Below are 25,893 nucleotides of genomic sequence, written 5' to 3'. Positions count from 1 at the left end.
AACTCGTCGTCCTCCTCTCGCGCTGCCACATTGCACTGATATATCATTAATAGCTTCATTAGCATTATTCCCCCTCTGAAGTGCTTGTGTATGTAGTTCAAGCTACAGATGCTCACATCATTAAAAAGGCGTATATCCTGAATTGTATCTATGACAAAAGCGTAGGTGGTTAGCATGATATAATAAGGGAAAGGGAATGTGACATCATCGGCAACATGTCGGCCATCTTTGGATGATACCAAGGATCGCAACCTATTAACCTGTACGGCGAGCATAACCTTTTCACTTTAAACCTTTTTTAAATTGGCGGTAGGCACGTAGAGTTCCCAACAAAGTGTGTACACAGTCCCCCAAAAAAGGCCTCCTTTAAAGTTTCATAACTCACGTTGCACAACCAGTGAAATATTGTTATATCTGCTCAGCCTTTAAATGAGTGGCAACCGCCTGTGAGGTTTATCTTGGCGAGAGGCGGCCCATGTTGATTGCTGCGGTCAGGATCCCAGACAACACAATGTAATCTCCGGCAACTGCCGAAACGCAGTGTGGTTAAAGAGCTGGTGTGGGTAATTTCACATTGGATGTGGCCTCTCTCCACAGGAGCTGTAAGGGCTTTGTTAGGTTCACACTCGGCTTGCCAGAGTGGTTTGTCAGACCTGATTGTTTGTTTTTCTTGGGGAGGAGAGAGGGGGGGGAGGTTTGTATGTTTTCAAGGGATGACGGAAACATGAAATGTGGCTTGGACCGTAAACTCGTGGGGATTCTGTGTTCCCCGGTTTCCTTTTGCAGCTTGTTTAAAATGTCCGGTGGTCAGGCGTGCAGTAATTTGGCAGTGTTCAGCACATTGCACAAGTGTTCATGCAGGCCAATGGCCTCGCTGTTTCTTGGAGAGGCAGAGCCATTTTAATAAATAAACCCTCAGGACTCTTAAGAACAATGAATAATGCTTGGCTGCTCCTTCTACCATTCTCCCTTTGCCTCACTGGATTTGATCTCGGCACAGTACGTTTACATTTTTTTTTGAAAGGTACGGAATCATTTTCATTATCTACCTCCCATGATGCAGGGTAGTAGTTGAGGGGCAATCTTCCAAGAAAGCGTATGAATAGCCTCTGTTTTCCGAATGCTCTCCTCCCACCTCGTAGTTTTATGGGAGGTGATGCTGGGAGGTATTAAATGGGCTGACGGAGCGCTTTGATGTTCAACTTCCCCTTCATATGATAGCAGGATTGTATGGGCAGCAGAGGAGGAGGTGTGGGGTTTGTCTGGTTGCAGAAGCAGGGTTGGGGGGGGGGGAAATGAGGGGAGGAAGGTGAGGTGCTGATGGGAAAGAGACGAATGGCGTGCCAGTGTCAGAAGTGGTCATGTGCTGAGGAAAGAGTATGAGAGAATGAGAGGGAGGATGGAAGCAGGGCTTGACTGATTAACCTGTTTACCTCCCTGAAAATGCTCCGGGCGCCATTCTGATTAAAGTTCAGTCTTTCATCTATCATCGCCACGGCCGGCCCGAGCCTTCAGAGCTGCCGATATCAAACACCGTCACGACGATCGCGGCCCTCCAACCCGAGCACCAACACAGCGGCGCTAATGCTCTCCACCAGTCAGACGCTTCATTTGCATCTCATCCCTCCTTGTCAGGCTTCTCACCCACCTCCTTATGATTCTCTCCTATTTCTCTGACTCTTTATGCTGCATTATGCTGAGTTTGCATGTTTTGTGTCTCTTTATCTACTCCTCCCATTCTGCCTCTAAGCTTCTGGCTCTGAGGACTGTTTCCTCCTGTGACACGCTTTCCAAACTCGAGGCTTTTAGCACCTCCAGCATAATACGATTACACTCGTTTGGGGATGTGAAATTGTCAACGGCTTTCTAAAAATATCCCTCCAGTCCAGTCGCAGGGGCACAGCAGTGCTGCAAGTGGACTGTTAGCAGGGACTGGATGAAGCAGCGCTGCACACAATGTTCTGGCCACTCAAGCACAAATGTTAGCCATTTTTTAAAAGCTTTTTGCATGTGTGTGAGGACAGCTGGATGGGGTAATAGAATACAGGAGTTAGCAATTAGGTTCCTCCATAAGGGATATGTTAAGACTTACAGGTGGAGGGGAGATGCAGACCTTACTGTTGAAGAGACGAAAACAGCTATTAGTTGTTTCACAAACACCCTAAATGGACGATGTTTAAATGACAGCATCCAAATTGCGACCATCATGAGAAAAGGAGGAAGTTGAGTGACGCATTATTTATTTCAGTAAATTCCCCAAAACGTAATGTTAAGGTGACATGTGTCGAATCATGACTATCTTGAGAAAAGAAGGAAGTTAGATGACGTTTCAAATTTATTTTTCATACCACTTTTGAAAACCGAACACCAATGAATGAAAACAGGACTTCTGAAAGACAAACATTTAAAAACTGTCTCCTTTGCATAAAAAGTGTTCATTGCTTTTGGGTTTTGGTTAAGACACAGCCACATTTGATTTAAATAAAGTTAACATATGCTGATTTTAGTACTTTGTTTACTAGACCTCATTTCAGCACCCGGAGCTGTCCATATGTCATGCAGACAGACATCGTGCAGAACCAGTGACAGTGTCTGTTCGTGTCAGGCGTATCGATTCTTAGACGGCTTATATTCATTGTTCTGTATCTAAGGAAGACTTGTGAACTGCAGGTTGACAGATGATTTTGGTGTTGGCCCAGATTTTTCCCATGGACAGCTGTTCGCCAACCCCTAGTACAAGAACAACAAGATCCCCTGAATAGCAAACAGACAAAGAAAGAAATCACACACATTTGTTATCAAAACCATTCCATTTAAAGCAACCCTTTATCCCCTCCGTTGGGCACCTTCTCTGACGTCAAACCTACTTCACAGAGACGGAAAATGTCTGCTTCTTGATTTCAACGCTTTCTCTCCGTCTTCTTTGATCCTTCTCATTCCCGCTTCTCTGCATTGGGTGGCAGAAAAATTAGGTCATTGCTGTATATGATCAAGATTCCACTCCCATGGAGCCTTCCAACAATTGTATTTATAAAAAAAATGCTTCTTTGTTTTCCTGTCTCTTTCTCTAAGCTTCTCTTCATTTATCTTCTGTCTTTCCTCGCGCCAGGGAAAGTTGACTGGAAACACATGGGCATCGTCCTGCCCAGTCATGCCTCAGCACACGATCCTTGTTGTCAGTCAGGCCAAGCAGCAAAGCACAACCAGCTTCCCCTAAAGCTACGTGTCTTCCAAAATGCCAAGGTCGGCATTTGTTTGGCATTTCGATAGTTTGTACTACAAGGAATGAATTTGTTGCACGAAAGTCCAATAGATATGATTGGCAGGATGTTGTTTGAGGGTGCTTTATACATAAGTAAGTCTTGTTTATTTTGTAACTCCGCCGGCAAGGTTGTGTTTTTGGCTCTGCTTGTACTGTATGTTTGTCCATGTTTCGGGTTTGCACACTAACAAGGTGGGTGACCGCCATGGTTACCAAACGAAAAAACAGTGGAGCTTGAACAACAATCGACACAGAGGAGGTATGACGTCAATACTCAGCTATATCTTTAAATAGAAAATAGTTGTTTGCTGCTAAATAAATAAGATGTGTAGTAATTCATCAATCTGGATCATTATATTGATTTAATCATCAACCATCCAATAGCATTGAAGTGAACATATCGATAGCTTCTGTATTACACGGCTGAGTTGAATGCTCGATTCTGATTGGTCAATTTGGACAATTCAGAGGTTGTTAACTCCCGCTTACAGACCGTTGCAAAGGAGGAACTTATTTTGAACATTGAAACTGTAAAAAGAATACACCTTTTGACATGAGACATGTAAAATCTTATAGTGAATCCCTGGAGGTTTATTTGTATATATGTTTCTTTAAAAGGAACAGATTATTTTTTATTCAAATCTGTAATGAAATTCTCAAATCTGACTTGCTTTTGGTTATTTGATATACAGATCATGTACTTATGATTGTGTACTATATATGTTGTTGTTGTTGTTGTTTATAAGGTGAAATGAAACAGTAGACATGATGTCATTCAAATTTGTTTTAGGATAAGGTAGAAAAGATTAGTATTTTTTGTAGATGTTGCTATATCTATTTTGTAGCACTTACATTTACACACAAATGTAGCTCGGTGTTGTTCCATTCTGAGCTGATGAGGACATTTGTACGCGCCTGTGCACATCTGTGTACACAAAATTAGCTTAGGGAGTGCCATTATTGGTCTACATGGACCCTAACCCTGGGGGCAGCAGGAGAGGTGATTTCACTTCGGCTCAGACAGCCTATATGGTGTTACAGCTGCAGTGATGGACTGATTTAATCCTACTGATGGTGCTCATAAGACACAGGAAGAGGGATAGACATGCGTGCACGTGCACACACACTCTTCAGTCATACATTGTGGACATAACAGGAAGTGTGTGTGTGTGTGTGTGTGTGTGTGTGTGTGTGTGTGTGTGTGTGTGTGTGTGTGTGTGTGTGTGTGTGTGTGTGTGTGTGTGTGTGTGTGTGTGTGTGTGTGTGTGTGTGTGTGTGTGTGTGTGTGTGTGTGTGTGTGTGTGTGTGTGTGTGTGTGTGTGTGTGTGTGTGTGTGTGTGTGTGTGTGTGTGTGTGTGTGTGTGTGTGTGAGAGAGAGAGAAGGAGAGAAGGAGAGAGGTCAGCAGGGCTAACACAGTCCCCTGGCTGTTCTCAAGGTTAATGTGGGACTGACAGCGGCTGCTATTATGCTATTAGCGGCCTTCAGATGGTCTCCACCCCCCCCCCCCCCCCCCCCCATGTAGAGCTGATTCATCCCGGTGGCAGCAGTGCATTAAGATGTAACCGCTTCTCTCCCAGGTGTCACTCACCCCTTCAGACAGGTCCCACATCATAGTTTTACATTTCCTATTAACTGCCATTGTCTATGATGATCCATTAAAGGGATCGAGGGCTGCCGTCACCACCTCGTTCTCACGTGCCACTCAACTCTCCCTATATGTCATTATTGCATGTCGTCCCATTGTCTGTTAATTGAAATACCTCCGACATTGTCTATATGGTCCATTAAAGGGACAGGAGCCTTGTTCCTAAGTGTCACCACTACTTTAGGAGCTAGCTCATTAATTTTCATAGTCGATGTTTGACTTACACATGCACAGGGAGGTGGAGCTGGGGAGAGAACAAAATAAAAGAGAAGCACACTGGCATGTTGAAGATCACCCAAACCATCCAAACCTCATTTACATTTTAATTCAAAGACATTAAGCAGATGCTCGTATCAAGTGCAGGTTGATGTTCAGTGTTTCGCTCAAGGTGAGGAGGGTTGCTCGGTTAAATGAAAACAGCCCTTTTTCTGTTTTCCTGGTTAATGGACACATTTTATTTTTTAGTTGCTATGGTGTCCCGGTGTAGTGTGCTTGATGATTGCATTATATCTAATGACCAACGTGGAAGCTAGAGCAGATTGGCAGGCAGCTATGTTGGAAAAGGCTGGAGGGAAAAAAGCAGTTGGAAAATGGAAGAAGAGAGTGAAGTTAAATAGAGCAGATACCCCCCGACACATAGGGGGGGGGGGGAACCTTCCCCATGTCTAAATGTAAAGGCCTGGTTCAGGTTTCTAAAATCAGATTATTATTGGACATTTGAAGACACAAATTCGGTGTAAAGTTTTCCCCGAAGTGTAGCCGAATCACAAATGACCAGTTTTTGAATGCTGTAAAGAATGATGATAAGCATGGCTGGCAGAGAATTGTGTGTGTGTGTGTGTGTGTGTGTGTGTGTGTGTGTGTGTGTGTGTGTGTGTGTGTGTGTGTGTGTGTGTGTGTGTGTGTGTGTGTGTGTGTGTGTGTGTGTGTGTGTGTGTGTGTGTGTGTGTGTGTGTGTGTGTGTGTGTGTGTGTGTGTGTGTGTGTGTGTGTGTGTGTGTGTGTGTGTGTGTGTGTGTGTGTGTGTGTGTGTGTGTGTAACTGTGTGTGTGTGTGCGCCTGGGTCCATATGAAGAGTGATGATGTTGTTGACTCACTGTCGGCCGGCTGCCAATCAATCAATTAACCAATCAATAGTCATCTGTTGAGCACCTGAGGACACTGGGGAAAATCTCCCAGAAACACTCGAATCAATTACTTTTGGTCTCAGTAAACGACTCGCGCACATGCAGGTGCAAAACACACACATACATACACACTACCATTGTTACAGTTATATATATATATTTCTATATATGTATTCTCTTGCAGGCTTACATGTTGAAGTCAATGCCTCCCCCTCTCCCACAACATGCCCAGGCATCAGATTGCGATGCCATGGGAAAAAGAAAAATGAGTAAATCTGTCTCTCCCCTCATTCCTCATGTTCCCTCCCTTTTTCTCTCTTTCTCCCTCCTCTAATGGAAAGCAACATTCCCTGGCTGCCGTCAGCAGCTATAGCGGGGTACACTATAACACAGTTAATAGATAGGTCTGGCAGCTTATGGAGCCCATGCATTTTTAAATGGGAGTTTTATGACTCCTGGAGAGCGGGCAAAGCAAGAGAGGCAGGAATATTCATGATACTGTTGAACGAATGTGCCTGAGAGTGTGTGTGTGTATGCATGTGTATGTCACTGTTTTTTTATTTATCTCCTTTTTTTTTAGCACCATCTTTAACTGTATTTATATCAAATCCTCTTGTTTTCCTCTTGTCTTAATTAAAGACAGCATATGCAACACGCATATACTGCTCTATAGGCTTTTTCCGGTCATGGCCGCTGTTACTAAGCAGGATGTAGGGATCTAAGCTGAATCCAGCTGTTGTTTTTTTGGCATTTGGACTTTTGTTTCGCATGCTCCCAGATGCCTCATGGATTTATAGGTATACATTTACTGTGTGTGTGTGTGTGTGTGTGTGTGTGTGTGTGTGTGTGTGTGTGTGTGTGTGTGTGTGTGTGTGTGTGTGTGTGTGTGTGTGTGTGTGTGTGTGTGTGTGTGTGTGTGTGTGTGTGTGTGTGTGTGTGTGTGTGTGTGTGTGCCTAAAGTATGTTCTTTAATCTGGCAGCTTTGGGTTTTTGCTAAATGACCTTGGGACATCGTCATGCAACACAAATCCCACACGCATCCGATGTATGTAAGCTTATGCATGAGTGTCCTAGAGAGGTCGCGTAGTATTCCTCTAACTACGCTGACCCACTAACTCCTGTCCCCTCTATACTGTTTAATTTACACACACATACACACACATACAAACAGCCAACAGGCACAGTGGAAGTGACGTGACGCTGCCCCACATTCTGCTCCTCATGCCCTGCTTGTCTTGCTGATGGCCTCGGTCATGAGCTATAGAAATGTGCCCTTCCCCTCCAGGAGGAGAATGACATGCAGCATGAAGCATAGTTAGCTCAGGGGCTTTCAATGCAGACGACAGGCAGCAGCGCTCGATCATTCAGTCATCTGACATGTGTCCACACCGGTGGATGGCGGACGATCAGACTGCACCTGACATGGACGTTTCATCCCGCATTGATACGTAGGGAGAAACCTCCCTGTCTGCTGAAGTACTGCAGTGAGCTTTTCTAGTTTAACCGTCGTTACATTTCCGCACAAATGCCAGAGAAGTGTGGTCGTGGCTCCTTTAGCTCTGACCTTCAAAAGATGTTGATGATAAGTGCCTTATAAATGCAGTGTTAGGCCTCCAAGATACAGAGGCATTCACTAAAGGACATTTTGTACTTGCAATAGTGCCTACAGTATGAATAGGATGGTTAGATGGTATTCAAACACAATAGCAGTATGGCAATATTTACTGTATATATACACAACTCCTTTTCTTCTACTGTAATACAAAAAGTCTACATTCTACACATAATGGATAAGGACGGTGTCGTTGAGTGAATTCCTTTAAGAGTAGGGTAATAGGGATTCCCAAATAATTAGAATTGTAGAGGAGCTCACTGCCTGATTGTTTGAAATCACTGTTGAGTAGGTTTTGTGTTTTAATAGGCTTTATCTGTTTGGTGTGCCCTCTGTAAATGTGTTTTTGGTTGGTGTTTAAATGTGGAAATTAGGGTTCTTGACTATAAGAGCTTTTAATGGACCCCTCACATTTCCCTGCTTACTCTGTGAAGTGTGCCAGTGTTTATTGCTGGCCATCGCCATCAGTTTCACGCAGAGGTGGAAGAAGTACTCACATTATGTTTTACTTAAGTAAAAGAAGCAAGACTCAGTTACAAGTAAAAGTTCTCCTTTCAAAACGGTACTTATGTATAAAAGGATATGCATTAAAAAATACTTCAAATACCAAACGTTAAAGTAATCATTATGCATAAGGGACAGGTACCTAGTAGAGTATTTGAGTAAATGTACTTACACCACTGGTTTTAGGGTTCATTTTTCACTGTCATTTGACTTGCTTATGTTGGTACCAAAGTGAAATTGCAGCTGTGCTAGGCAGTGTCTGGTCTGTAGCTTCTTCTTTTCAAAAGGTTATTGTAAGGTACCAAAGTGAAATTGCAGCTATGCTAGGCAGTGTCTGGTCTGTAACTTCTTCTTTTCAAAAGGATATTGTAAGGCGTCCTTCAGATACACTGCCACTGTACATGTCTTATTTCTCAAACATTTTGCCTATTGAATTTTCAATTCAATAACGGAGGTGTTGTGAAAGCCATGCTGGAATAATGGGCCACATAGATATCTGTCCTTGGCGTATTTAGAGCCCCTGATATGTGTTACATTTCTTGTCTATCTTCATGATAAATGTTGAATGGAGTGATTTATATTGTGCTTTTCCAGTCTTTCCAAGTGCTTTTAGTTATACAATTCATTCATACAGAGGAAAAAAAAGGCCCATCTGCTCCGGGAGATTAACATTCACACACCATGTGAATGCAGATATATTCACAGGGTTACGAACGCATTACTATATAGATCATTCACGTAATTCAATGAAATCCTTCTGTAAGCAATGCACTAACAAGCCCTCTGGAAATACACTGACATTTAGCTTGGTGAGTCAAACTGGCTTTTCACTCCACACACAAAAACACACACACATTTCATTTGTGGCTGCAGCACATACAGATTTATGTGTAAAGAACTGTATAACTTCACCATGGTTTTGTCCTTTTTCTGACTTTTTGTTATCATTATTGAACTAAATACTGTTATTGAGTATTGAGACGGTCTCTTTTCTAAGCGGTGTGACCCGCTGCGAGGATCGGTTCTTGTTTGATCCTTCCTTTAGTGGGCGAGCGGCGGCATAAACAGGAAGGGGCCCCGCGCTTTAGTGCGTCACTCGCTCTCGTATCATTGGATCTTTTGTGTTGAAATGCGTCAAGGTGCTTCACATAACATTGTTAGCCTGATATCCTGGATAGGTAAGGTGACACAATCTTATAGGCAGGGAAACAAACACATGCGCACACACACACACACACACACACACACACACACACACACACACACACACACACACACACACACACACACACACACACACACACACACACATACATACACACACACACACACACACACACACACACACACACACACACACACACACACACACACACACACACACACACACACACACACACACACACACACACACACACACACACACACACACACACACACACACACACACACACACACACACACACACACACACACACACACACACACACACACACACACACACACAGAGTCAATTAGTGTGTTTTAGCTGGAGGGGAAATTATGCATCGTCTTGATCCAGCTGTGTTCTGTTCCCTTACGCCAGTGATGTAAACGTCTTTATCAAGATGCATGCAACCATCTTAGTTTGTGCATACGGAATATGACAGCTTAAATGTTTCAGCAGCGGTAGATATGTGTGTGTGTGTGCGTGCGTGTCTGTGTGTGTGTGTGTGCGTGTGTGTGTGTGTGTGTATATGTGTGTGTCTGTGTGTATGTGTGTCAGCGGGTGGGGTGTTTTGAGTCTGTTGGAATCCTGCTCAGAAATATGGACTTAATTTGTGCCGGCCCTCTCCCACTAACTGGAACAAGGTTGGAGGAGGTTGGACTGAAGGAGCGGACCCACTCCCACACACACTCGAACTCAAACACACACACATGCACGTGCAAATGCATGTGCTCCTGCATGCGTTTGGACAGACTAAGCTCCTTCCTCTTGTATGGTGTATTGTTTGTTAAAAGCCTGTGTACTCTCTGCTGACCTCCACTAAAGATTGTCCTTCAGTTACATAATTGATTGCTGCTCTTACATCTTTTTATTTTAGTGCTTTGTGTTTTTTATTTTTCAAAAACTCACTGGTTCTTACTTCTCCAATGTTAACATTAGCTCTTTTTTCTTCTTTTTTCTCCATAAATCTAATGCATTTGGGTTTTATGATCAATAGTTAGACAGAAAAAGCAGTTTTATTTTTCATCTTGAGCTTCAGGATATTGTGATGGATTATGACTATTTATCAAGTAATCGAGTCATCAAGACATTAATCTACAAATAAATAAATAACGAAAAAACTTCAAATGTTGTTCCAGCCCTTATAATCGACTTTTAATAGCTTGTTCGTAAGGTTCTTTTTACCTTTTTTATTTTGATACTGTGAATGAAAAGTCCCCATGTTCTCTGCACAGATGATCGAAGGCGCTGTTTTTATTTGGCAAACATCCAAGTATCATTCCAAACTAACCCTCATAGTCTCAGGTTTTATCAGATTAAGGAAATAAGTGAAGGAGCTGAGGAAACAAGTGGCTGTCAGAGGTGTTGGTGAGCCGTGTGTAACTGTTGGGAAAGAATAACACGGCTGCAGACCCCAGACCGCAGGAGGCATGAGTCCCTCACCGCCGGGAAACCTCAGGGCTTTTCTGTTTGCTCTCACTTTGCGCCTCACTCTGTCTCCCTGGACCTCCTGCGTATCTCCTCCAGATTTAGTGCTGCCATATTGCTTTCTCCTCCTCCTCACTGTATCGTTTCCTTTGGGAGCTTTTGCCACCTCTCCTCTCCGCACGTTTCTCTCCCTGTATCTGTATGGCTCACTTCCTATGTCCCACAGGCCGGAGCACACTTAGCTCCCTCTCTCCCCTTTTACCCCCCCCCCCCCCACACACTTGGCTCCCTTCCCTCTTTTCTTCCCAGTTCTCTCCACTCTCTTCATATTTCATATTAAGCAATCCTTTCCATGGAGCCAGCTGTGTAAACAATAGGGACCGGCCCTCCATGTTTTCTCAGTAAGAGTGAAAAATGCTGGAAAAACCTGGACACAAGGAGCCCGCCGCGCGCCGTCCTCACCCATGATCTATGGCCCTTTGTCTCTCTGACCCCCTTTGAGCACGAGTGGGACTTTCTGGGCACAGTGTTGGTTTTTTGTGTGTGTGTGTGAGGCCGAGTGAGAGAGTCCGGCGCAGTGTGTTTATGCGGGTGTGGGAGCTTTCTGTTACCATAGCCCCCTGCAAATATTGACCGAGCTGAATAGCTACAGTGAGTGGCTCAAAAACAAAGCCCGTGTGTCATGCTCTTCTAGATATGCCTGGAGTTTTGTCACCAACTGCAAACTCTACGGATAAAATCAGTGTTGTTTCTAGAGTAATTTGACTGGGTTATTTAATGAGGGACATATTTAATGTGAGACAAAGGAGAAAAAGACAGTGTTCAAGATTATTAAAAAAACATAAAATACTATTATTGGTGTTAGATTTAGTAACAGTTTGTGTCAATGGCTTAATTACAATTTTAGTTTACTTTTTTTGAGTTACGATGGCAAAAGATAGTGAACATTAATAGGAGTCTAGGGTAGTAAATACAATATTTATGCAGCCAAACTTTGTTTTTATTTGATTTCTTAATGTTTGTTGGTATTTGTTTTAGTAACAAAATGTGTTTCAGTAACTTGGCTTCAATTTATTAAATTACATTACTGAAGAAAAAACCTCCTTGTTAACTTAAGCCCAGGTTACTGCACAATCTTTCCTGCTAAACATACATAATTGGCTTTTTCAGATGTATTATTTTGGGCACTGCCCCTGTTGACCCCCCATAGGACTGCCCATGGATATCATTTAGCTCACAAAGCGCCTTATCTTCACAAGATCACCCCCCGATTCATGCCCCTTGAGTTTAGATATCAAAAAAATGAGAAGGTGACCTCAGCTGTGCGTCACATGACCCATATTTAGCAGAAGCACTTGATCTTCTATCTATGGGTCTTTAATCTGTCTATCTACACTGTTGGAAAGCTATTTTAACACAAGATGTTCTGAGAAGCTGCCATAGTTCCTGGGATTTAATCTTCTTCATCTGATACTCCTGATTTAAAGGGCGGGCTGGCGGGAGACTTCTAGTTGTAGTTTTTTATTGACTTTGGTTGACACAGTTAGTGTGTGGGTGTGCATCTGTCATGCTTTGGCTGTGAATGTGTGTTTATGGGTCCATATTCATGCAGGCAGGCAGGTGGGCAGATGGTCCAGTTCTGCAAGGACAGCCACAGTGGCGCTCATTATCTGTGAGGGAAGCAGGCTACACACACACACACACACACACACACACACACACACACACACACACACACACACACACACACACACACACACACACACACACACACACACACACACACACACACACACACACACACACACACACACACACACACACACACACACACACACACACACACACACACACAGCTCATCCCTGGGTTTATTTTTTGCAGGTGCAGTGCTTGCTGGCATTTGAGATAATTAAAGGCTGACCTTTCTGAGGTGAAGCAGAAATGTCACCCAGCCTGCTCCGCTGACAAGTGGATTCACCCCACAGGGGGCCTTGGCAAAACGGCTGAGGATTCTCCCCGCCCTGGGTGTGCACTTAGCACCCTTTAGCCTTCTTGCACCACACTTTTCTGGCTGTCATTGAGAAGTAACTCCCACCTCCTGCTCTCTCCCCCACAATGCTTCAGCTCGCTCTGGTCGTCTCAGCCACGCATGGGGAAGGAGCACTGGACTGGAGTATTTTAGGGTCAGATAGTTGGGAGGAGCTGGAATGAATCCTCTCCTTATATCGATGTAAGGCTTTAGGAAATAGGACAACATGCTAATGTTATGTCGTGCTTATTGGACAGGGATCAAATGAATAATAGAAGCTATTGTAACTATTAAGAGGCCAGATTTAATATACAAAAGTTTGGATATACTTGCGTTTGGCCCAACCTTTCCTAGAAGGGAAGTGTGGGTGACTTTTTGTAAGACTATTAATACCTCCAGTGACTGTACATTAGATTAGATAGATTACATTAGATAAACAGTACTTCATTCATCCCCAATTGGGAAATAGATTTTTCACAGCTGTAAAAAAATATATAAAAACCATATAATTAAATTAAATTGAAAATTTTTTAAGATAAACATACAAAATAAACAGTAATATATACATATCAACAGTAGCAAAGACAAATACACAATATAAAATATACAGGATACACAAAAATAGACCAATCTATTGAATCTGAAGTTATTCAGACCCCTTCCTCTGTCACATGCAGGCTCATTCAAATAAAACACCAACAATCTGAGTATCTACCTTTACAAAGCTGTGCCATACTTTTCTCACAAAGCAAACCGCAGCAGACTTGGGAAAGGTGTCTAAAGACTCAGGAGCTAAAATGGAACATAGCAGACACAGGGTCAACACATTTATGAGATCAAAATTGTAAATAAATAACTACAGATACCCAAAATACATTTATGGTCTGAAACAGACAGACCCTTTAAAGACTGCTTGTTTACTGCACAACTATATAGTACTGATGGGATGCTACTTTCCTATACAAGGTTACTGGTTAGGGTTGGTTGGTTGATTAGTTTTTGCAATTCTTCGACCTGCTTTAATGAATCTCCATTATCTCAAAGGTAGTCCCAGGTAAAGTGGTGTAAACTATTTCTAGCCAAGCTTCTATAGCCTTACGTAACGCCTAAATAATTCACATCTGATGTCCCGCGTTAGTGACGTGCAAAGTGTCCTTCTCTGCCTCTTCCCACCACCCCCGCAGATGTGGTCTAGTCTTTTATGCAAAACCCCTCCCTTCTGAGCCAGTAATGTACAGTAACTGCAGCATACTGTGAGACACTCCCCGGGGCAATAGGTTGACATGCAAATGTAGTACAGGAATTGACGAGGGTACGTATTAATAAGCACGAATGCACACACACATGCGTGACCGCACACAACGCCCACTCGCTCAGACACTTGTTGATACACACACATACCCCTGAATGCGCTGCGCGGACACACTCATGCGTGCACATATTCGCATCCCCTCCTGCAATGTTGCGTCTCACTTCTGACGCACACCACACTGCTGTCCTTATAAAAAATGCAATGCATCGTGCTTGAGAGGCTTCCATTATGGTTAACACCGCACACAGGCTGCAGTCTGAGCCCACTCTGCGCTGTTACAGACCCTCACACACTGCGCTGTTACAGACCCTCACACACTCTGCGCTGTTAAAGACCCTCACACACTCTGCGCTGTTACAGACCCTCACACACTCTAGCTAGCAGCCTGTACCCCTCCCTGTGGTGAGGCTTTTGTACAAATCAAAGAGATACTATCCGTGTCATCTGATTCTCACCCTTGAATGGGGAAATAGTGTCATCATGGGGAAGACAATTACCAGAGTAAGTATATCTGAAGCAGCATGTCCTTCATTGGAATCAGCAGGTGCAGCACATTGGAGATATTTAAATGGCATGCCTGCAGCAACGGGGAAACATTAATAAAATAGCAGGTGTAACAACGTGATAGCAATTGACTTGGCACTGGGTTAATTACAATTCAATATTTTTTACCGCAGGCTGTTGTAAGCTGAACTACAAATCTCTGAGCAATGCCATAATCAGCTCACTGTTTTCCCATTGTTTAATGAATTTACAAAGGAGTAGTATATCAGAATCAGAATACCTTTATTAATCCTCACTGTTAAGCCTTAAATGGGCAATCATATATAAATATTTTGGGAAATCAAATGATTGCTATCGCTATTTTCTAGGTTACACCCATATCAAAAGTCAAAGTCAACTTTAATGGCAATCTGTCAGAGATCGAAATAACGTTTCCAACAATCCCAAATACAATAATACAAATGTACACAACTCTGTGAAACTCTGACACAGCTACTTCACCTCAAAAGTGTTATTTATCCCTGAACCCTAGTTTTTCATACACTTCTTAGTCTTTTTAAGGAGTTATGCAAGTGAGTTTTCTTGAAGAATTAAAGGGATACATGCGTGAGCAAGTGATATTTAAATGGTCCTTTTCTGCGTGATGTATTTCTTTAAGAGAGGAGCATTGTCTGTCTGCGAAAGTGCTCTTATTGGCAGCTAAAAAAATGACATGCTAAAGGATCCATCCTGTGTATTCATGCTCCATGTAGCATTAGCATATGTGTCTAATCCCACTGGACTCCATAGCATTAGCAACACATTGACGTGTGCTTCTGCCTGCCGCTGACCACCAGCTGCTCCTCCTGAGAGATGTGGCACTAGCAGCACCAACGTCACGGATAATGGGTCCTCACGGGACGAGAGATGTACATTGTAGATGTTGCTGTGTGTGTGTTTGTTCATTTAGGTGTGTGTGTGTGTGTGTGGCTCATCTAAAAAAATCCCCCTATGTTTTTTTCCCCCAAGCCTTGACAACAACCAATGTCTCTCTCAGTGACACTTTGAACTTGTGTGCTCGTGTGTGTAGATTGAACCCTGCTCTATAGTGCACGCATGTCTATTTAGGACGCATCCGAGTGTGTCTGTATGTCATGCGTTGCATTCGCCGTCCCCTGCGGCTCAGTTTTCTGCGTTGTCCATCTCGACCTCACGCTGCCATTTGCTGCCTTTTTTGATGACTAATTCACCATTTGCTGTCACATCCAATTACAATCTCCTGTGCCCCATGACCTCTGACCCTGCCTTCTCTCTGCCTGTTACTAGCCAAACACAGAGTAAAGACCAAGCGACCCAGATTGTTTGTTTATTTTTGTGTAAAGTGATCACATACATTCCCTCAGGAGATTCTTGCCTCTGTGCTCTCGTTGAAATGAACTTGGCAGATAGGGGCTAGCTAAAGATATACAAAAGGAGTCTGCAGAGGAATTGTTAGAAACTCTATGAAAAGATGTACATTAATGGCTTGATTCTAAGCCCCAGGTCCCCTACTCACTTCTATAGGCTGCACTACTGCGTCGCCTCTTAATGTACGCTATATTTCCGTTTTTAGACTACAGTAGTCTCAGTTATATAGCTGTAAGTGCATAAACAAGTGTGTGAATAAATGTTTTATGCATACACCGGCACACAGATAGCTCTCATTCCCCCTTGTTATGCTTGTTTTACGCCTATATCTTATCAATGTTCAGTTATTTATGCATGTGAGACATTACTTGTCCTCCTTGACAGCACTTGAGCACATCTATATGCTATGAAGAAGAGCATTATGCACAACTGATCCCCTTTCTTCTTCTACATATCATCGACCTTGTGTGTCAGCAGTATCATATAGAACAAATGCATCATACAGCAGGAGGCAGCTGCCCGCCGAGATTAGTGTGTGTGTGTGTGTGTTTTTGAAGGAGAGTGAGTTAGAAGATGTGGGTTCTTGCGGATAAAAAATGTGCATATACTGTACGCAGTGAACTAAAATCCTTTACTTAAAGGTGGGGCATGTCATTTATTTCAGAAACACTTTTTGTTATATTCCATGGAATGCTCTTAACATCCCGATAGCAATGAATATATTAAATGCTTTGACAATAAATACATAAACAAATTTCATCTGTGGAAGCCGTAGCGCTGTAAAAAGCACGACCAATCATTTGAACCGGCCCGGCTTAAATAACTGGATGGCCTACCTGCCTGTCAGCCTTCCATCTGGGCACAAACTTGCCCTCATTGGTCATGTGCGCGTTCGTGTTTGTTGGAGGAGGGGCTCTGTGAGGAAGCGGCAGATTTTTTCCGGTTGTGTATTTTCAAATTCTAGCGCACTCGAGCTGGTTTCTCCAAAATGACCTACCCCACCTTTAAGTAAAAGTATAAATACCATCATCTTGTAATACTTAAAAGAAGAAGACCCTTCATTTATACTCGAGGGGAAATTCAGTTGTTTTTACACACAGCACAATACAAACAGATGCGGATACATATAGAAAGAGGCAGTGGGAGGTATCCGTATTATTTTACTACCCTTTAGTTCTTAGTCCTTACAAGAATCAACCACTGCCACCTTGGTTGTATAAACAACAAAGTACTCACAAAATGATTATGTATTACATTATTATACAATTATAATATATTATTCCGTTTTTTCCCTAACAAATACATCTAAGTGCGTTTTAATATTGTAGTTTGTCAATGAGAAGCCAATTTTAATGACTTTGGGTAGAGGAATAGTAAGATACTGCACCATATCATAAAAGGATAACATGTTTTATTTGTCAAATGTAACTATGAGAGATAAATATATGGGAGAGGGGGGACTGCCCGTCCTCAAGGAGATCAATCTGTCGTTTGGTGAGATCACAGAAGCAGCTGCTCTGGTTGTGGCTCAGGCCGTCGGAGACAAACCTGACATGGAGAAAGTGGATCTCAACGGTAACTGTCTGGGAGAGGAGGGCTGTGATGCTCTGAGGGAAGCTATGGAGAAAGGAGACATGCTGGGGTCACTCAGTGATGATGAAGGAGAACCTGAGGACGAAGATGATGATTAAGACGACCATGAAAACGAGGAGGAGGATGATGATGATGCCAGTGACGACTACAATGAAGACAATGAAGACGGAGAAATCCTGAAGGAAAACGGAACAACCAAAAAAGACGATAGTCCAATCTCGCTCGCGCTCCTCCTTCTCCCACTGTAGACGAGCTAACCTCACTTTCAACCTGGCATCTAATTCAGAACCAGTATGAGAGGACTCACTCCACACAAGGGAGGCCATACTAAACACAAACTAATTTTCAACACTCACTCTTAAATCACCTCACTCAACAACAGGCAAAATATCTGAGGCTACACAAACATCGACTCTTTCAAATAACAAACTTCTCCTGATCCTGCCTACCACAACTTACCTACCTATCTTCTGGAGCGTGCCGGGCTCGAGGCGACTTTAAAAAAGGCAAACATCAGCGGCCGAAACCCTGAATCGCCTGCCCCCAACAGGGACTAAATCCCCACCCAGGATTACCCCGAAAATAAAAAAGGCAAAATAATAAATGAGTGTCTGAAGGAAGGACTGATTCAGCCCAGCTAGACACTCCCCTATCTAAACTGAGGAAGCTGTTCAACAGTAAGAGACTTCACAACCAATGCTACACTTAATCCTGGGTGTAGGACTTCTCACCGTCCCAAGCTATCGCCTCAAAACCATGGGTGCTCAAGCTTTCAGCTGCTCGGCTCCCAGACTCTGGAACTCCCTGCCACTACACATCCGACAGTCTGATTCCATAACAACATTCAAAACCCAACTCAAAACCACCTGTTCAAACTGGCATTTTCTTTATAATCTGTACCCTGTGTCCTTTTGTAGTCAATTTCCTGTTGTTTGTCTTGTTTTACCCCGGCTGATACTTCACTAAATCCACTGTTTTAATTGTTCCCTATATTGCCCCTATGCCCTGTAAGGTGTCCTTTGGTATTATGAAAGGCACCCCCCAAAATAAATGTATTATTATTATTATTATATACACTACTGCTCACCACCAAACACAATATCAACACTAAACAACAAACAAATACTCACTCTTTATCTCAAAGATCGGACGAGCCCCCATGTGTTACGTTCCCTCCTAACTAAAGGGAAGTAACAAAACACCGAAATAACCGGGTGAGAGAAAAAGGAGAGGAAACTGTCTACTGAAGCCACAAAGTGATGTTTTAATGGACAAAAGAAAAAGGGCTCACCAGCCAACTTGCAAAGCAAACTAAAATAAACAATACACAAAAAGGTGAACTGGAGCACATCTCCTAACAATTCACAAGAAGACAGAGACATGCTGCACACAATGCAGCCAGAGGAGAAGGAGAGAGGCCACTGCAGCCTTCCTCAGGTCCTTTATGGAGGCCCTGATTGGGGATTGGGAGCACCTGGGGGAGAGGCTGCACCTGGAGACAGGGAGAGAGAAACACACACACACACACACACACACACACACACACAGACACACACACACACACACACACACACACACACACACAAGCACCAATAGTAACAGGGATATAGTAAAAATAACAATATTTCCCTATTGTCCAATCTAGTGGAGTAGAAATGTAAAAACATCAAGTATAGAATAATAATGTAAAAAAATGTATTCAAGTATTGGACTAATGTATTCATCTACATTTCACCACTGATTTTGAATTTCAGCCATCCTTATTCAATATAGGATCAGAGTACACAGCTGTATATGAGGATTGTGATTGGTTTGTGTACATTGACAGGAAGTGAGAAAGTAGAGTGCATGTCAGCAGCTTTACCCATCGTTGGCGTTGCGTGTGCAGTTGTCACAGCAGATTACCCGGGCCCCTTATTGTGCCTTGATTCCCCTTTTAGTGATGTGTGTCTCATCTTCCTGCGTGTGTGTGTGTGTGTGTGTGTGTGTGTGTGTGTGTGTGTGTGTGTGTGTGTGTGTGTGTGTGTGTGTGTGTGTGTGTGTGTGTGTGTGTGTGTGTGTGTGTGTGTGTGTGTGTGTGTGTGTGTGTGTGTGTGTGTGTGTGTGGTCCTTATAGCTGGCAGAGAGATTATACAGGTGCTCAGTTTCGTTCTGCCTCTGTACACACTCTGTTGTGGCTTTAGAGTGGGTGTGCCGCTGTGTGTGTGTGTGTGTGTGTGTGTTTATGCATGGATGAGTGCAATAAGGACCACTGATTATATAATGTGTTTGAAATGCTTCAGCAACACCAGTCAGGTATTGTTAGCTTGCTCTCAGATACAGACACAGGGGGTGTTTCTCAATGTCGAGGAAGGCTCCTTCAGAGCCACTATTTCAAGGATGCTACGCCATCGAGTCCCGCCGAAGGACTGTTCCAATATCCAGGATCCTTGGAATTCTACCGAGGCCGGCGTCCTTCGTTGCGGGACATTTCGAGGGTGCACATGTGTATCCTCCGCGGTCCACCATTCTTCGTTTTCCGAGGCTAGGAAGGATTCTTGCCTCGCTTCTGAAGGACCTGACTCGGAAGACATGTCCTACCAAGGAAGCGTCCTCGACATAGAGAAACACCCAGGGACTCAGTAAATCCTCCTATGCCATTTACTTATCTTGTGCATAAACTTATTATTTAAAGCTATATATTTTGTATCGGTAATCTCTATTTTTACTCTAATTTGTTATATTAAAACTTTACTGTTGATCAATTCTATACCTGTTTTAATTAACATTTAACTACTCTTATTTAAAAGGAGGATTTTCCCATTTATTTTTATTTATATTTATTTACATTTTTTGTATTTTATAGATGTAAAAACAAATTATCATTGTGACACTTATAATTAATAGGACTAATATTGAAAAAACACAACATATTTTAATTAAATTCTTATTTTCATAATGTTTATGTTACAAATAATAGCTGTAGTCTTGTAAGAAAATATTGAGTTGATTAAATGGCTCATTTAATCAGTTTAGGAACACTTAGATGGGATGCTTTGTGATTTTATTAGCCAAGCTTGATTTCTTATTTTAACGATGTTATCTCTCACTCTATTTACTTAAACACACAACCCTGATAGTATTATTAACTTACAATGAAGGACCCTTCTTTGGTTAAATTTCAAGTGATTAGAAACTTTGACCACCTTCAGTCTGTTCCTATCCATCGCAAAATATAATAAAGACTGATCGTGCTGCAGCCACTTCCTGTGTACCAAACAACAATAACCCCGTCTATTTACTGCAGCATCAGTAAAAATAACTAGCTTCGGGTGTACTACAACAAACTTCTTTCAGGTGTGAGTGCACTGTAATGTTTGATGTTGCTTATCAATCATAACGGCTTCTTATGGCGCTCAGACTTCACGCCGTAATAATAACGTTGAAGGAAGTCTCCCATTTCCAGCCTGTGGGTTCTGCCATTCCCGGTGAGTTGTAGTTCCTCATTGAAACACACAGTTGAGCATCTATGGCCTCTGGCTGTTGCATTAAAATATATATGGCTTTACATCACCTCAGTGTGTATTTCTGACAATGCTACTGCATTTTACATGACCAGACCAGTGTGTAAAAGCCGCATTTCATAATGGTAATGGTTGTGTATTACTCTGCATTATGGGACCAGGAATAATATCTCACAGGTTACTATGTTGCCTTAACTCTCTCCTGGTTTAATGGGAGTCTGCTCGGGAGAGGGCGGGGGCTTTAAAAGCAAATAAAGCTATATCTTAACTCCCCTGGGCTTTAAAAAGTGCTGTTAAAGCTTTCGGCCTAATACAATCGCACCGTCCAGCCCACAACCCCTGACACACAGCAGCTCGCCGCGACAACAGAGAGCGCCGATCAATAAAAATAAGGCGGCTAATAAAAGACCAAACCCATCAAATCAGCTCTCCATCTGATTAAGAGACATATTACGGCTCCAGATACACCACACTCAGACATTCTTACTGTAGATCTCATAAGTTATTACTCATTTTCCCCACATGCAAGTATATCGTCACACACACATGCAGAAACAGGCACGGGTATAGCACTGAGAGCCCCTATGGAATTGCTAAGAACAGCTTTCAGACAGCAAAGAATGTGATACTGTAATACTGGCTGAGCAATACTCCTGCTGAGACAAAGACTCAAAGAGAGAGTTTTTGTTTTAAGACATGATATATGGGAAAGTGATGGAAATGAGCCATACAAGAGATGTGATGCAAGAGAATAAAACAGCACCACTAGAAAAGCTTTCCACCAGGAGTCCATTTGTAGGATTTGAAGTTGAGTTTGTAGTTAATCGCAAGTGAGGATGATGGCCACCAATTTTACAACCTCAGTTAATCTGAACCAATGCAGCTGCCAAACAACCCTAACCCTGAAATCTGAATAATTTAAACCTAAATATAAGAAATTCCGATTCTTCCATACCGGACACAACATAATCTTTGAAGTATTCTGATGTGGAAACCTATTTATACCATCACTCCCTCAGCCATTTACCCCTTTAAGGATGTTATGTTTGTCTCTTGGCAGGATTGAGCAAGAAATAATGGCCCAATTTTAACAAAAATAGTCGTGAGAGTGTAGCCTGGGTCAAGGTAAAACAAAAACATTTAAGAGCTGATCGAAATTATAGGGCGGTTACATGCATTAAGTTTCACTTCCGTTAACATTACATTTCGCCACCTTCATGTGGTCGATGGATTCATGTAGTGCTTCCCAAATGGGATACGTAACAGAATAAGCTAAACATGTTGTTTAAATACAAATACAAACCCATCTTCCTTGCAGCATCCATATGTTTCCACATTACGACTTATGAAAAGGATCCATATCCTGCATAGTCACAAGATCTCAAGACAATTGATTTCCAGTGGGATTTTGGACTGGCCTTCTAAACATCTCTCCACAACAACATGTAAGGGATAATGTGCTGCGACGCGGTCATTATGGGGAAAAGAACACCGACAGGCTGATCAGGAGCCCTACGCGAAGCGGAGGGATCTAGATCGGCATGAAGGTGTTCTTTTTCCCATAATGACAAAGTCGCTGCACATTATCCCGTTTATTACATGGCCACATTCTCAACAAAGTAACGTTATGACTACCAATATTAATTGAAATGCTTTTATGGATTTAGAAAATGATTTTATTGATTTAAAAAATAGTTGTATTGATTTAAATTGACATCCATCCGCTAAGAAAAATAGTCCGTTGTTACCGTTTGAACTAACGTAGCAACGGCAGGAACCGCTTCGATAGCGTTTTTGAGGAGCTTTTTTATTACAGATTTGAAAACATCGCTGCTTGCTTTAAAAGTAGCACAATTCATTATGTCAAACCTTGGAAAGTATCTAGATATCCCTGCCCTAATGCCAAAGTAACTGGCAACTGAATATGTGTCGCCGTTTGATGTCTATGTCTGGACCGTTGCGTAAAAAGGAGGATTTCTGCCCGTTACTTCTCCGCTGTTTTCTTGTCGCTCTTATCTTGTCAGTTAGAAAAGCATGCAGTTTGCTTTTCGGCCAAACTGTATACAGTTAAATCGAACGGACTTGTTTGTGCAGATGTGAGCGTCCTTAACAACGGTCAATAAGTGCTTGACAGCGGTCTGTGTTCGGTATTAACAATGTGTCACGTGTTCTGAATTGACCAATCAGAATCGAGTATTCAACTAAGCCATGTAATAAGTAAACAGTAAACACCAAATAATAGAGTCTCTTGTTGTCCATCACACTGGTTAAGTTCAGTACACGCCTAAGCAGCACAGAAGCTTTTCCACCTGCATGTGTTGAAACACTTCGTTGGGTTTTTCCTTTAATTTGTCACATGGCTGCCACCACTGTGCACCTCTCACCTGTCATAACACGGTGCTTTATGTACACCATTCAAGTGGGAACAGGCACACAAACATGTCGGAGTTGACCCTTCTCTCTTTACAGGAGTTCATCCGTGATGTCCTGGTGTGATTCATGCTACAGTGCCACATTCTTTAGCAACACTATTCATGCAAAGACACATTCCTCCTGCTATTTCACTGCACTCCATGTGTGTGTGAGTGTGTTTTGCAATGATTTTACTTGTACTGCTGTGCATTACATCCACTGACTCTTAAAAGGGTCATTACAGTAAGAAAAGATATCAGGCTCATGTTATGACAAACTGTTTTGAAGGTGCTGCTGTTACTGTTGTTGCTAGTGTACGGTTTTTATGGTAATTGTGCTCTCCGGGTGTTTAGTTGTCAGCGCCCTTGTGTGCGTATATGCTTTCTGCTTTGGTTACAGGTCTGTTTGTACACGTCTTGCTTTTTAATTTGGAAGTACTCGGCAGTAGAAATCTCTAATGGTCCCAGATCGGTGCCTTGGGTCTCACCTCTGGCTTCTGCGACGGGTGTAATTAGCGAAGTTTCCCTTTGTGTTGCTCTCTTCATTTATGTTTTGGCTCGTCTCCCACAGTATTTGTAGTCTGTCACTGTTAATGAGCGCGTGTGTGTGAGCGCACAAAGCTGCGAGGAGACATCACACACCCACTGCTCTCTCTCACAGCTTTAACACTCCATTAGATAATTAAGGCAGAGGGGGGTGTTTTCGTAACATTCAAATTCAGACCTTACCATTAATTAGTGTCAAAAGAAAATAACTGTTTTGCTAAAGCACTTAAGTATAGAAGGAAAACATCTCTTTACCTTGTCATTAAAGCGCTAAATGACCTGTTTGTTCTTCACAGGCTGCAGAGAAGATGCTCGTCCAAGGAGAAGAGCTTTGTCCTGGCATCATGTGATCGGCGCATTCCCGAGGAGCGCTCAGCAGTGGAAGAGTGAATCTCCGCTCCCGTGGAAACATCACGGCCACGAAGCAACCCCATCGCCACTTTCCTAACTCCTGCACTGCAGCCATCAAAGTCACCTGTTCTTGCCTCAACTTGCCTCCTGTCTCTTTTTACCCCCCCCCCCCCTTTCATCTTAACGATAAGGAATGGCCTTGCTAGTTTCCAGCCACCACAACGCCTCTCGCAAATAAGACCTTTCAAACGGTTTCACAATACCAGAGAAAGGAAGGATAACACACTCTACAGCCGTCTTTTATACTTCTACCTTGTGTATCTTTTTTTTTTTTATCTTTGTACACCCTTAACACACACATTCATAAACCAGCAGGATTTTTTTTGTGCAATCACTGCAGCCTTTTTACGGACGCCATTACTCAAGTTTCGAAATCACAAGGGGATTTTTTTTCCGTTTGGCAGTCTATTGGAATATCTACTCATGCAGAGCCCCTATGGGGGATTAAACCAGGAATCCACACTGACTTCTATTCGGCTCCGTTAGATATTTTTAAGGTGGTTTTTCTGTGACTGGAGGTGGACTGAGCCATCATGGCAGGGAAGGGCAACCCTCACCTCCATGGCTTCCCCATGCCCACTTACTCCTACTTCTTCCCCCACATGTTGGGGAGCCTGTCCCCACCAGCGCTCGCGGGACTCCCCATGAGTGGATACAGCACCCCCTCACCAGCAAGTAAGTCATATTTAGCTGGCTCTCTACTGGTTTATGTTTCAGATGTTTGACTGTGCCATGCTCTGGGTATTGTTCAGATTGAGTAACAGTGAGGTGGTTGCAGGAAGATTCACTTTCCTTTGTGTGTGTTCTGGTTACCTGTGCAGCTGTGGCACACTTGTTTCCTGTATAGCTCCTCCATTGTGTGTGTGACTGTGTGTGTGGGAACATGTTGATGTTCCTGTGAGTCTGCATGGTAAAAGGACACTTTCATCTCCCCCTGTTTAGATGATTCATATTTAAAAGCTGTGTGTGTTCGTAAATAAAAAGCGGCAGCGACACACACATCCACGTCGCCTCCAGCGCTGTCCTTAATTTACAAGCCCACACACATCAGCACACACACACACTCATTGAACTGTCAGCGTAGATCACAAGAAAATGAGCAAGACAGCCAGAATGAGCATTGTTTATTTGGGCAACACACATTTGGCGAGTGCTCCTAAAATAAATCACAGAAACTATCGTCGTAGCCAACCTTGATGCTGCAACTCCTTTGAGTTTGAACCATCCATCAAACCTTCAGAAATGACTTGCAAAGTTACTTATTTTGCAAACTAAGTGAAAAATACTTTTTCATAAGGGAAGCTGTCTGCAGTGAATTGATTTTGATTTGAAAAGCGGTGAAGAAGGTATTCAAATAAAAGTGTTTATCACATAAAAATACTTTATAAGTCCTGCATTGTATATTTATTCAA

General features: G+C 42.7%; 1 protein-coding gene and 1 long non-coding RNA gene across 5 annotated transcripts in view; one reads left to right on the top strand and one right to left on the bottom strand.

Moving 5' to 3' along the window:
• Positions 1-25,893, top strand: part of raraa (retinoic acid receptor, alpha a) — a 152,063-nt gene that overhangs the window by 47,747 nt on the left and 78,423 nt on the right. For 3 of the 4 annotated variants that reach the window (XM_079659692.1, XM_079659690.1, XM_079659691.1), the window contains one exon: positions 24,367-25,156. In XM_079659692.1, coding sequence (XP_079515818.1) covers positions 25,015-25,156 — 142 coding nt within the window. In that variant the 5' untranslated portion in view covers positions 24,367-25,014. Of the gene's footprint in view, positions 1-24,366; positions 25,157-25,893 lie in introns of those variants that run through there. The other variant, XM_079659693.1, reaches the window with a different exon arrangement.
• Positions 18,852-22,549, bottom strand: LOC307025104. Its single transcript, XR_013804068.1, has 2 exons — positions 22,417-22,549; positions 18,852-19,102 (listed from the first exon to the last, which is right to left on the bottom strand). It is a non-coding gene; the product is annotated as an uncharacterized lncRNA (long non-coding RNA).

This window comes from Notothenia rossii (assembly GCF_949606895.1).
Source record: "Notothenia rossii genome assembly, chromosome: 11".
NCBI classification, from domain to species: domain Eukaryota; kingdom Metazoa; phylum Chordata; class Actinopteri; order Perciformes; family Nototheniidae; genus Notothenia; species Notothenia rossii.
The sequence above is the reverse complement of the archived record's forward strand: the minus strand, read 5'-3'. Positions and strand labels throughout refer to the sequence as shown.